This window comes from Ceratotherium simum, chromosome 14 (assembly GCF_057802395.1).
Source record: "Ceratotherium simum simum isolate JZ-2026a chromosome 14, ASM5780239v1, whole genome shotgun sequence".
Taxonomy (NCBI): domain Eukaryota; kingdom Metazoa; phylum Chordata; class Mammalia; order Perissodactyla; family Rhinocerotidae; genus Ceratotherium; species Ceratotherium simum.
In genome coordinates, this window is record NC_141913.1 from 59,992,734 (window position 1) to 60,005,122 (window position 12,389).

The 12,389-nt window shown below is 34.3% G+C and overlaps 1 protein-coding gene across 1 annotated transcript in view; it reads left to right on the forward strand.

The window, feature by feature from the left end:
- Positions 1–12,389, forward strand: part of ZNF407 (zinc finger protein 407) — a 458,423-nt gene that overhangs the window by 278,836 nt on the left and 167,198 nt on the right. Inside the window, exon 7 of the mRNA XM_004422642.3 lies at positions 4,101–4,221. Within this exon, the coding sequence (XP_004422699.1) occupies positions 4,101–4,221 (121 nt within the window). The remainder of the gene's footprint in view (positions 1–4,100; positions 4,222–12,389) is intronic.

The following is a 12,389-nucleotide window of genomic DNA, read 5'->3' on the forward strand; positions in this document are numbered from 1 at the left end:
GACTTATAAAGCTATAGTAATCGAGTCATTCTGGTATTGGCATCAAGGTAGATAAATATATCGATGGAATGGAACAGAGATGACAGAGCAAACCCACACCGACATGGTCAATTGTTTTTTGACAAAGGAGCAAAGGCAGTTTAATCTTTGTAATATATGGTGCTGGAACAGTTGGCTGTCCGTATGCAGTAAAAATGAACTTTGATCCATATATCATACCATATACAAAAATTAACTCAAAATGATCGTAATCTAAATATAAAACTTAAAACTGTATATTCTAGAAGAAAATTTAGGAGGAAAATCTTTGTGACCGTAAATTATCGAAGATTTCTTAGATACCATATCAAAAACCTGATTCATAAATGAAAAAAATCATAACTTGAAAAAATATAAATTGATAAATGAAAACTTTATAAATGAATGACTTCTTGTCAAAAGACACTGAAGATAATGGAAAGACAAACCACGGACAGGGAAAAAATATGTGTAAATCACAAATCTTATAAAGGATTTGTGTTTGTAATATATAAAGAAGTCTCAAAACACAATTTAGAAAACAACCAATTAAAAAAGGGTCAAAGATTCAAACAGGCACTTCACCAAAGAATATAAATACATGGCAAATAAGCACATGAAAAGATCCTCAACATCATTAGAGAAATACAGATTTAAAGCACTGCCCACACCAACAGGCACTCTCTTACACAGCTGGTAGGAATGTAAAATGATCAAACCACTTTGGAAAACAGGTGGACAGTTTCTTACAAAATTAGTGTGTACCTGCCATATGATCCAGCCATTCCACTCCTAGATACTTGCACAAGAGAAAAGGAAATATGTGTCTAAGCAAAGACTTGCACATGAAGATTCATAGCAGCTCTATTTGTAATACCCCAATGTGAAAGCAACTCGAATGCCCTTTAGTGGAAGAATGGATAAACAGACTGTGGTACAGTCATATAATGAAATACTACTCTACTACTCAGTGATAAAAATAAATGAAATATTTACACCTGGAGCAACTTGAATTTGTCACAAAATAATGCTGTGAGAAAGAGGCCAGACAAAAGAGAGCACGTAGTATGTGTTTCCATGGATATAAATTTCTGGAAAATGTAACTCATATGTAGTGACAGAGAGCAGATAAGTGTTTGCCTGAGGACAGGATGATCAGGAGAGAAAGGGGTATGAGGAAACCTTCAGGGGTGATGGTTGTGTTCCTGATCTTGATTGTGGTGGTACTTTCCTTCTGCCTCGCGTGGTCAGTCTAGACAGATATGTCAAGTTAGTGAGATTATTAATCATACGTGTGTTTTAATCCAGATGAGGGCTTTGCTTTGTGTTTCTGTTTCCACGTGAACCACTCTTTGACATTGCTATACAATTAAAGTACTCATCATTGAATTTAATGAACAATTCTGTTTTTATAATGAATCTGGAAGTTTTCAGATATGCTTATGTGTGGATGTTTGTATGTTTCCATGATGTAGAATATTCCAGTATCAAATTTGAAGAGATTGAGCTATTTTCTTTAGCCTTATGTAATATGAAGAGCATATATTGTCTCAAATAAAAGCAAAACCTGCCATCATGAGGAAAGTGAGTTTTTGTTTGTCAGTTCAGTCCAATCAGTTGTCTATAGCAATTTAAGTGACTTAACCAGCAGTTTAGAAACTGAGAACAGAGAGTTATTCAAGGTGACCCTGGGTGATCACTTGATTGGGGTGTTGTAGATGGGATTTATTTTAAGAACAGATGGCTAAAAGAGACAAATATCTTTCTCAACTCCAACGTTTTTACTCTGCTGTGTATGTGATCTTCTTTTTCATAGAGTAAATCATATTCTACCTGGTAGAGTCTGTTAAATGATGTCTTTATGTTAAATTCACTAACTCTGCGAACGATGAGTTGTTTTATGTATGCTATGGGTTTGTCTTTTTACGGGTTATGAGATCTTGATGGGAACTGTTTGTGTGCACTTCTTTTATCTTTGTGAGTGAGGAGTTTGGGCAGTCCTATCATAATAATGATAAAAGCAACTGGTTATTGAGCACCCTGCTAAGTACTTTGCGTGTGCTTTGTCTTCCTTAATCCTCACAATTAACCCTGCTTGTTTGGTGGTATTACTCTCCTGATTGTGCTCAGGGGGTTTTACAGGTAGGGAGTGAAATATGGCAAAACCTGGATTGGGATTGAAGTCCATCTGGCTTCTTCTAACTGCTACCCTGGGCTGTGGTGGCAGATGAAGCACCATTGGATGAGATGTGTATGCATTCAGTTAAATGTTACTGCAGTTATGGTTAAGGACATATAAATAGGCTTAGGAAATATAGGAGAAATGTCTAAACGTTCTGATTTTCAGGACAGATATCATTTTGTTGCTAGCTGAATTGATATAGAGTAATTTTAAACCAAGATATTTCATCCTTCATTTTCTGTGTGTCAGTATACTTATAAAACTTTTATAAAAACACTGGTAGAATTATTGAACAGATGTAAAATTAATCCATGCTATATGTAAAATTTCCCAGGAAAATTGTTTATTGAGAAGAGTATCAGTGTCTATTATAACTGTTTTGGGGGAAGAGATGCTGAGGTTTTCTTCAGTTCACCACTGTCCGATAGACGTGATGCGAGCTACACATGTCATTTCAGGTTTCCTGGGAACCATATTAAAAAAAGGAAAAAGTAACAGGTGAAAGTATTCTTTTAAGTAGTTTAACCAAATACATCCAAATGATTATCATTTCAACATGAAATCAACATAACATCATTAGCGATAGTTTTTTTGTTCTAGGAGTTTGAAATTTGGTGTGTATTTTACACTTCTAACACATCTCAATTCAGAAGCTAAACTTTCATCTGAAATCCATAATCTATATTTAGACTAGATAAAATTTACACTTCAAAAAGTAGATTCACATTCTCAAGCTGTTCCAAACAGACTTAAACATCTTTTCAGTAGGTGAATCCAGTATCAATTTTTTTTTTTTTTTTTTTTTTTTTTGGTGAGGAAGATTGTCACTGAGCTAACATCTGTTGCCAATCCTCCTCTTTTTGCTGAGGAAGATTGGCCCTGGGCTGACATCCATGCCCATCTTCCTCTACTTTATACGTGGGACCCCTGCCACAGCATGGCTTGATAAGCGGTGCGTAGGTCCATGCCTGGGACCTGAACCTGCAAACCCGGGGCTGCCAGAGTGGAGCGTGTGAACTTAACCACTACGCCACTGGGCTGGCCCTCAATTTTTAAATTTAAATTTACATTAATTAAAATTAAATAGCCAGGTTTCAAGTGCTGACCAGCCAGTATAGCTAGTGGAATTAAAAACTGATTAAGACTTGATGATTTCTTTGACTGTGTGTGTGAAGGAGTGGTGGTTAAAGGAGAGAAAGGTGTCAATCAAAGGACCAGCCGTGAGTCCTGTGCAAGCCCTTGAACCAGCTCATGGGTGAAATGTGTATGTGGACACATCTGTTATATCTACACAGGGGAGATAAAATTTAAAGTGCTATTAAATATTATTTTAAATGTTTCTGTGAGGCCTCTGTACCTTTTTTTCAACTTAGTGAACTATAATTCGTCTTTACTTCTAAGTTTTTAATTGGTAGCAATTTATAGCTTTATTTTATAATTTTCTTCATATTTAACTTTAAGATTTTAGTAAGTTTATATGAAACTTAAACTTCACTTTAAGATTTTAATGTTTTAATAATTTTATATAATTAAAGTATATCTCTGTTTTATGCTTTTCCATGGTTTTTAACCTTACTGAGATTTTTGTAATGGCTCTAATGTAACCAGTTTGTTAAAGGACTCCAAGTACAGTGCTGAGGCTTAGACTCCTGTTAGTGTGAGCCACGTGTGAGTGACAGAGTGCGTACCCTGCCTCTTTTCCAAGATAGAAATAAAAGTCACTGGTATCTTCTAACTTTCTCACTCTAGAGTGAATATTCAAATGTCCTGAATATGTGTATGAACTATGTCCTTACAATTTCATGGAAATAAGATTCTTTTAAATTGTCAAGAACAGGTTTAGCCCTTCATTTCCAATTCTTATAATTATTCATGTACAACACTTCTTGATATATTACAGGAGAAAAACCTTTCAAGTGTGATGAGTGTAACTTTGCTTCTACAACCCAGTCTCATCTGACTCGGCATAAACGGGTACACACCGGAGAGAAGCCCTACAGATGCCCCTGGTGCGACTACAGGTAATGGCTCCATACTGAGCAAGGAGAATCAAGTGGTCACCAGGACGGATTAAATCCTGTTAAATTCACTGTAAAAGGATAGTTTTTCTGATCAACCTGAATTAGCACAATTTAAAGTGATTCATTTATTAGGTTGAAAATTTCTTTTACCCCCTAATTTTCGTGATTTTTTAAGATTGTAAAGTTCTTTTCCATTTTTTATAATCTTAACATTTAGGTTTTATAATCCTTTAGTACACCTGAATTTCAGGTGATTTTACTTCTTTGCCAAAGTAAGGATCTGTTCCAATTAATCAATTATTCTTTGCATTTGGTAGCTCATCTACTATGAGTGAAGCACTTGTTTAGGCCATGAAGACAATATAACAAATGTTTCCTGCCTTTACGGATATTATGGCATAATAGGTGACTTATAATATTCACAAATAATATTAATACACATTTCAGTGGGTAACTAAAGAGGCCAGGGGAGTGCATAGAGAAGCAACAAGTTCAGCCACAATGAAGTCTTCCTTGAGGAGACAGTGTTTCAGCCGTGGCTTAAAAGATGGGTAAATTTCAGAGACACGTGTATGTTCTACCAGGATGCAGGAGGTCATGCAACAGTGTAGCATTTTGTGCTGAGAGCATGTTAGAGATCATGTGTGCTCAGTCCACTCACTGAGGCCCACAATGACTACGTGATCTCTGCCAGACTGCACAGTTACTTCGCAAAGGCATACTTCTCACACAGGTGCAGAGACGTACGAGACATATTCAGGCAAGGTAAAGAATCCTGTCTTACTACATGAAAAGGTATGTAGAGAGGGCAGAGTGGAAAATAAGACGGGGTGGAGGTTGCAGCTAGATCAAGCTGCACCTGGAGCCGGTGAGAGTGAGTTCGCAGCTCAGGAGGTGGTTGGTGAGACACCACAGAGTTTGCAGGCAGTTGAATGACATCTGTCTTTGGAACTTACTCAGCTGAACTTTGGGGCCTGAATCGGAGTGTGAGCCTTCTTCATCCTGGAGCTGAAGATCTCACGGCCTGTTACTCATGTTGACAAGGAGACATTGAGGGTGGTTCTTTTAACGCAGCTGAGATCTTTATAATGTTCAATGTTAGAATATATACCTTACACCTGAAGCCTTCATTAAAAAATAGATTTTCGTATTCCTGTGGATGTAGCCTGTGCATTCAGTAAATATATTGCCATAATCTCTATTATTATCCTCATTATTGCATTAAGTTTTATATTAAAGGTCATCTAATAGTACAGAGATATTACAGATATTTCATTCATTAATTATTCATTCATTCAACATTTTATGAGTTCTATCTTTGCTTAACACTAGATTGGTGTTTCTTGGAGATTTGGTAAAATGGTGATCCAATTAGAGGTAGACATAGAAATTTTAAGGTGCTGATAATATGAGTTCTTTAAAGAATAAACATTATAGACTGCTCTTTTTCCTTGTTAAAGAGGTCAGATATGTGGCTGCCTTCCCTGTAAAACACAGAAAAGCAATTAGAAAATTATAAAAATTTTCCTAATTATCGCTCTTAGCTGTTAGGATTACATCCTTTCAGTCTGTACTCTATGCATGAGGTTTGAGTTGTTGTTTTGGTGGCTTTTTTTGTTTCATTATAAATTTTATTTTTCACACTTAACAAATTGTAACTACCTGTTTCATTAATCTTGTGTAACTATGGTTTTCAAACTGTTATTTTTAAGTAGCAGAACTATTATTTCAAACAACATCATATACAGACCCAATATATAAAATAAGTAAAAGTGATATCTACCACTTATAAGCAGATCTCATAGTTAAAATATTTAATATTACATATAACATTAAAAAATATCACATGAGACGTTTGACAAGCAAAAAATTTTCAAATGGCGGAGTCGCTGATAACAGTTGCTGTTGGATTAGCCTTGGTGTCCAGTTCATGTCTTGATCCTGGTGTGAGTGCGGGGCAGGAGGGTGTAGTCAAGAGCTCAGGCCTGTGAAGGAGCCAGCCCAACCCTCACTGAAATCACTTAGCTTCAGGGAGCAGCCGCTTCCTCATTTGTAAATAAGGGTGGTTGGTACCAACCTTGTAGGATCATGGTTTATATGAGATGAGAAACACAGTGAAATTACTTAGCCAGAGCCTGGCTGATACACTCCACTCTTGTTTTAACTCTCATCTCAGGTCAGTACTTGAGATGGTTCTAGGTTTTACTTCTTACACTCTCAAGATACTATTCAGTGCGGTAATACAAGAGTTTCAATGAAGGCTTTCCGTATGTTAAATTTATTTATAATACATGCCATGATGGATTTTTTTTTTTTCAGTTTTTGAAGTTGTTAAAAATATATCAAATGCAAAATCAATTATTGCATAATTACTGAAATACCTTAGAGTTTCGAATTGCCTAGTTTGAAAACTGCTCTTCTGTAATATAATTTTAATACTTGCATGGCCTCGAGTTAGATTGATAAACAATCATTTTATTTAATGTTTAGACATTTAGGCTGTTTTCATGTTTTTACTTATACCTAATGCTTATACCTAAATCTTTGTGCATATCCATGATTCTTTTTTTGAAGAAAGTCCTAGAAATGTGATTTAAGGCTTTTAATTGTATGACTACAAAGGTTGAGATTTGAATTTTGTTTCACTGATCAGTACTGTGCTTTGTCTTTGTACAGCATTGCCTTAAGTCTTAGCATACATAAACATATTTTAAAGTATTTCAGGTTTCCTTGGTTTGAAATTGTATTATACTTTTGCTAAGGTTGAGGTCATATTGCTTGTCCCCTGTTCTAGTTATCGCTCTGAAATAGCATCACTTCCGTGTAGAAGTGCTTTTGAGCCAGCTGGATCCCATCCATATTATACCTCTGTCAGGCACTGCAGTGAAAAGGAGATTGTGTATTCTAAGAATATTGTCACTGTCCTGTGAATTAATACTCAAGATGTTTAAATCTAGTGATATCTATTAAATTTGCTTTTGAAATGCTTAAAGCCCTTGATAAAAGGGTGATTTTATCTTTATTTAAAACTTTTAATTATTTGATTATTATTGAAAGTGAATAGTGGGAGCATTTTCTGTTCATAAGGCAGTTTTATCATTCTGTGTACATATGGTTAGGTCTGCTTTCACAAGTGAGCAAGAGACAAGTTAACCTTGACCAGGAGTACAAAAAAGTTGAAGGTAGGGACTATGAATGAAATGTGGAATTTACAACAGATATCTTTGTTTTCTTGTTGATGAGCAAAAGATTTGAAAATGTGCAGATAGTGGAGTTCAAAATGATTGTTTTCGTTGCATAGCATAGGAAGAACGAATGTTTACCATATCTACCTCCCAACAACAAAGAGAATATCTTCTTTCACAAGATGAATAAATTTGAATACGTATGATTTCCAAAGAATAAAAATATCTATAAGATGATCACATATTTCCTAAGAAGATATGATCATATTGGTCTTATTGGTATCTTCTCATAATATTTTATTGCTTACAATACTTAAATAACTTTTTTCATTTAGATTTTTATTTGCTTAATACAGATAGATAAAAATTATTCCTGTAGGGTATTCCTGTCTTTGTCATTATTAACACTTATTTGCAGGTAAGTTACCATCATTAGACACTGAAGTATTATTTAAATTTCATTTGAAAATATATTTTTCATTTTATAAATTGAACATTAGTGGAGAAATATTAGTAGTTATAATTATTCATGAAAAATGTGAATATAGATTTGTTTACAAAAGAATTTTATAATTGGTGTTTTGAACCTGGGGCTATTTTTCAAGTTGGCATTATTAATTTAGGCAATGACATCTCATTCTATTTAGATGTAAACATGTACCCCTTTCCTAAGCTTTTACTGTCTCAAATATCCAAAAGTCTAATCCATTACAGATCAGTATATTTTATCATTACTCCAAAACTTTTTCACCATTAATTACTATTCGTTATAATTTCAAAGCATAAATTTAGATTTATAGCACACTGTCCTACCACGTTATTTATGCAGAAAATTTTTTAGATTTGTTTCTACGTTAAAACAGAAACAGTCTAACATTTTTTGTATATTTTAATTTCCCTTTATGTATTAATTGTCACTTCTATATTAATGAGAGAAATAGGAAAGCCTTTAATACGTTATAGTAAGTACCTTTTATAATAATCTAAGTCTTTCTTTGCCCATAGAACTTATTAATAGCAAACTGCATTCTATTTCACTGATGACACTGGCTTTTACATAAGAGTAAATGGCCATAGTTGGGCTTTCTTTTACGTGAAATTTATCTTTTCATTGGCTTCTTTTTTTTTTTTAGGACTTATGGAGGAAATACAATAAATGCATATTAAACAGTAAACCACTGATAAGTCATGAAAAGTGACACACAATACTACGTGCAGTATTAAAAATATTAAGGATAACCCTGTATTACACTTTAAATGTCGTTTAGTAAATTAAAGAAAACTAAAATTTCGAGCAGACTCTAGCAGTTTGATCATTTATTTATTGCATTCTTATTACTGATCTTGGAATAACTTCTGTATTCCTTAAGACTGCTTTTGGCCGGGTTTTTCCTCAACTGTCTAACTGCCTTAGTACTTCCAATCTTAATCGTACATACAATCTTTTTAAAAAAATTTTTTACTGTTCTACTTTTCATTTTATTCACTATTTTTATTCCTTTTTTGATTAGTTGAAATTATAACCCAAATTAAAATATGTTATGTTATAGAGCTGAGGAATAAAATCTACAATTCCTGCCTCATGAAAGGTTCACTCCATTGTTTTGCGAAACTTGTAGGAATACACTTTTTTTCCCTACTTGATGGTTTACTTAGCTCTTGGCCAGCATATTCAATAGAAGTCATTAATACATTAGATTTTTATCTCGAGAAGATTTTTCTTTCCTTTTTGGCTAAGGGGGAGGCTAAGAATATTTGATGTAACATTTAACCCAGGTAGTGGTATCTCAACTAGAAATGTGCTTTTTGTGATACTCCCTACTGTCTCTTTTATTGCTCATGTAAACATTTTGTTAGTATTTTGTATAATCAAATTCAGTTAGTTTTCACACGTGTGGCTGGAGGAGGTAGAATTTGCTCTTTGTCACAACCATTTGAAACCCGTGTGTGTGTTTGTGTGTGTGTATCCTAGAAAATTTTTGTCAAAAAATACTTTTAATTTAATTGAATTCTGTCTTAACTTTGCATGATGCTGAAAGCATTTTTAGGGTAGTTTTAAGATGTAATGATGAAAAACTGTACTTATGATAATTCTTTATTTCCCCTTAAAGTTTGTATTAATTTCTCAAACATATATTTCTATAAAGTGTGTCAGTTATGAAAATTTTTTCAGGTCTTAGATAATATTATGAATTTTTATGTAACTTTACTAAATAATCATTTTGTTTATTATGCATAATTAAATAATAAGGCAAACCTTCTCAGGTAGCGTGGCATTAAGAATTCGGTGTACAATGGGATTCACTGTTCTTGTCTTCCGTTTGTGTCAGCAGCATCCTGAGTTAGGGGACTGACTCCACAGGGGACAATTTTCTCCTTTTGGACAGTCTCTTCAGAGAGTTTCAATTTTCCTTTGGCATCCTGTGCAGGTTCACAGGTTGCACAGGAGAAGCAATGGATAGAACAAACTCGGACTTACTCTGAATAAGGACAACGAGAAAAAATAAGTGTTTGTCTATGTAGCAGAGCATTATATACACCAAGAGAGAAGTGAAATTATACACACCAAAACGAACAACTCGCGTTTCTTTTTCTAAAGAATTAGAGGTAGCATTTATTTCTTTTGGGTGATTTTAAAGTTCTCAAAGAATAATAATACTACGTAAAAATAATCAAATGAAAATATCTAGTATTAATATTAGATACAATTTATATTTAAAGCAATTTGATTGATGCCACAAGCCTAGTTATATCAGAATAGACTTTAAATCAAAACTATTTTTGTCCATGAAATAAGCCAGATAGAGAAAGACAAATACTGCATGATATCACTTATAAGCAGAATCTAAAAAAAAAAAAAAAAGTCAAACTCATAGAAATAGAGAGCAGAAAAGTGGTTGCCAGGGGCTGGGGGTTGGGGAAACGGGGGGGAGGTTGGTAAAAAGGTACAGATTTTCAGTTCTAAGATGAATAATGTCTGAGGATCAAATGCAAAACATGGTGACTATAGTTGGTAACACTGTATTGTATAATTGACATTAGCTAAGAGAATAGGACTTAAATGTTCTCACCAAAACAAAAGAAAAAAAGAAAAAACAAACCCACTATTTTTGTCATTTAAAGTACTAATCAATACTATTTCATTATTTCATTTATCTCGTCTATTATCTCTTTATATTTTACTCTATTGTAACTGCTAATCCAGGTAATGGAATAAAAAACAAATGTACTAGGTTGAAAAGCTTAGTTTGAAAGCCTAAAAACCCAGTTACTTGCCAAACTTTTCTTAGGATAATGGTGATTCCAAGGCTTTCTTCAAATTGCGGTGAATTTCTTCTGGGAGGCGAATGTGTCCGTTGTCTTATGGATGTAGTGCTTGCTCCTGGTGAATTGCCCTTCCTGCTTGCTACCTTCACACAGTTCAGCTGGCCACAGGTAGATGTCAATATCGTGGCTGGTTTGTGAGACCATGTTTGGTTATTGGCCAGTGCAAATATTACTTCAGAAGACTCTCCTAGCATGTTTCAAGGTGATACTTTATGGACCTGTACTATCTTTCACATGGAGTAGATGTTTCTGGTAAGTTTAGGTGGGATTTTTTGAGGGATCCTCTAACAAAATGATATAATTGTGTCTTCAGGTTTTCTATCATGAATTATGACAGTTTTGCTGGATGTAAATTTATTCTTCCTTTTTTTCCTAATGTTTCTGTCCGTTTCAGAAAGAAATTGAATTCTTTCTGAACAAATATCCCCTAATTTTCTCTGACCATTTCATTAGTGCATTTTTTTTTAAGCTCAGTAATTCTAATTGTGGTTTTGTATTTTCTATAACCTCTATTATGTCTAATGTTCTTTTTATACATACCATGTTTTACTCATACTTCTCTTCCCTGCTCTGTAACACCCAAGCACATAGGCTTTTTACGATTTTTGTTTCAGCCTGACAGGCTGTGTGCTGATACAGCATGAGTATTTATGTCAGGCCTTTAATTGATGTTGGTAAATTTTCATCTAACAAAACTCCTTTAAGTAAAAAAAAATCTGTAGACCTGAAAACAAATAGATTCCATAGCATTAAAAATTACAGATTGGTTCAGATGTCTTTAAAAGGAAAAAACATCTAAGATAATTCGTTTTGTTTATCAGTACAAGTTAAGTTGTTTTGTTTGTTGGTATAGCTGCAATAGGCACTGAGATCACAGATTAATTAAAAGAGCCATTCTGAACACAAAGTGACCATACATTCCCTCTGCTATCTCTGAAAGTAGAATCTAGATAAACATGTTTATCTAACCTGCTGTGGTTGAATCCCAAATCCAGTCATTATAAAAGGACCAAAACTATCTTTGGGGATGGTCTTTCTACAAGGAATTACTATGGACAGTCCCTGGGGTGGTAGTTAGATATATCTGTATATATTGTGGTAGAAAGAAAGGCCTTAGAGATGAAAAAAATAGAAAATATCTTTTTGGGCAATAATCTCTTGCATAATAAGTTATTCCTCAGACACTAGAGCTATTATCACACAACAAAACACTTGACTCTGTAACTATCTATATCTCTAACATCAGAGGCTCCAACAATGCAGCTTATTAGGAAAGCTCTGTAATCACCCGGAGGGGCTGACAGCAGTCAGTGGAACATCAGGGGCACCTTCCAGTGTGTGGGTGATGTCACAAACTCAAACGTGGGTGTGAGAGAAATAACAAAGCAGAATAAAATAGCTGTGAAGTGTATGAAAGTTTGACCAATTGTCATTAGTTCAATGAGAGTGCTAAGATGTTAGTTTCATTTTGTTTTCAGATCCTTTGTTTCAACATATTCTGAAATATTGCCTCCCTAGGGCCTGTAAAAAACTGTGGAAGAAAGAAGGGGAAAGAAAGAAGAGCTTGGAACATTTAGAAAATGGTGATGTGCTAGTTTGTATGAGGCACAGGAGTAACGGTAGTATCTGTCTCTGCAGCTCTCCTCTATGTTCAAC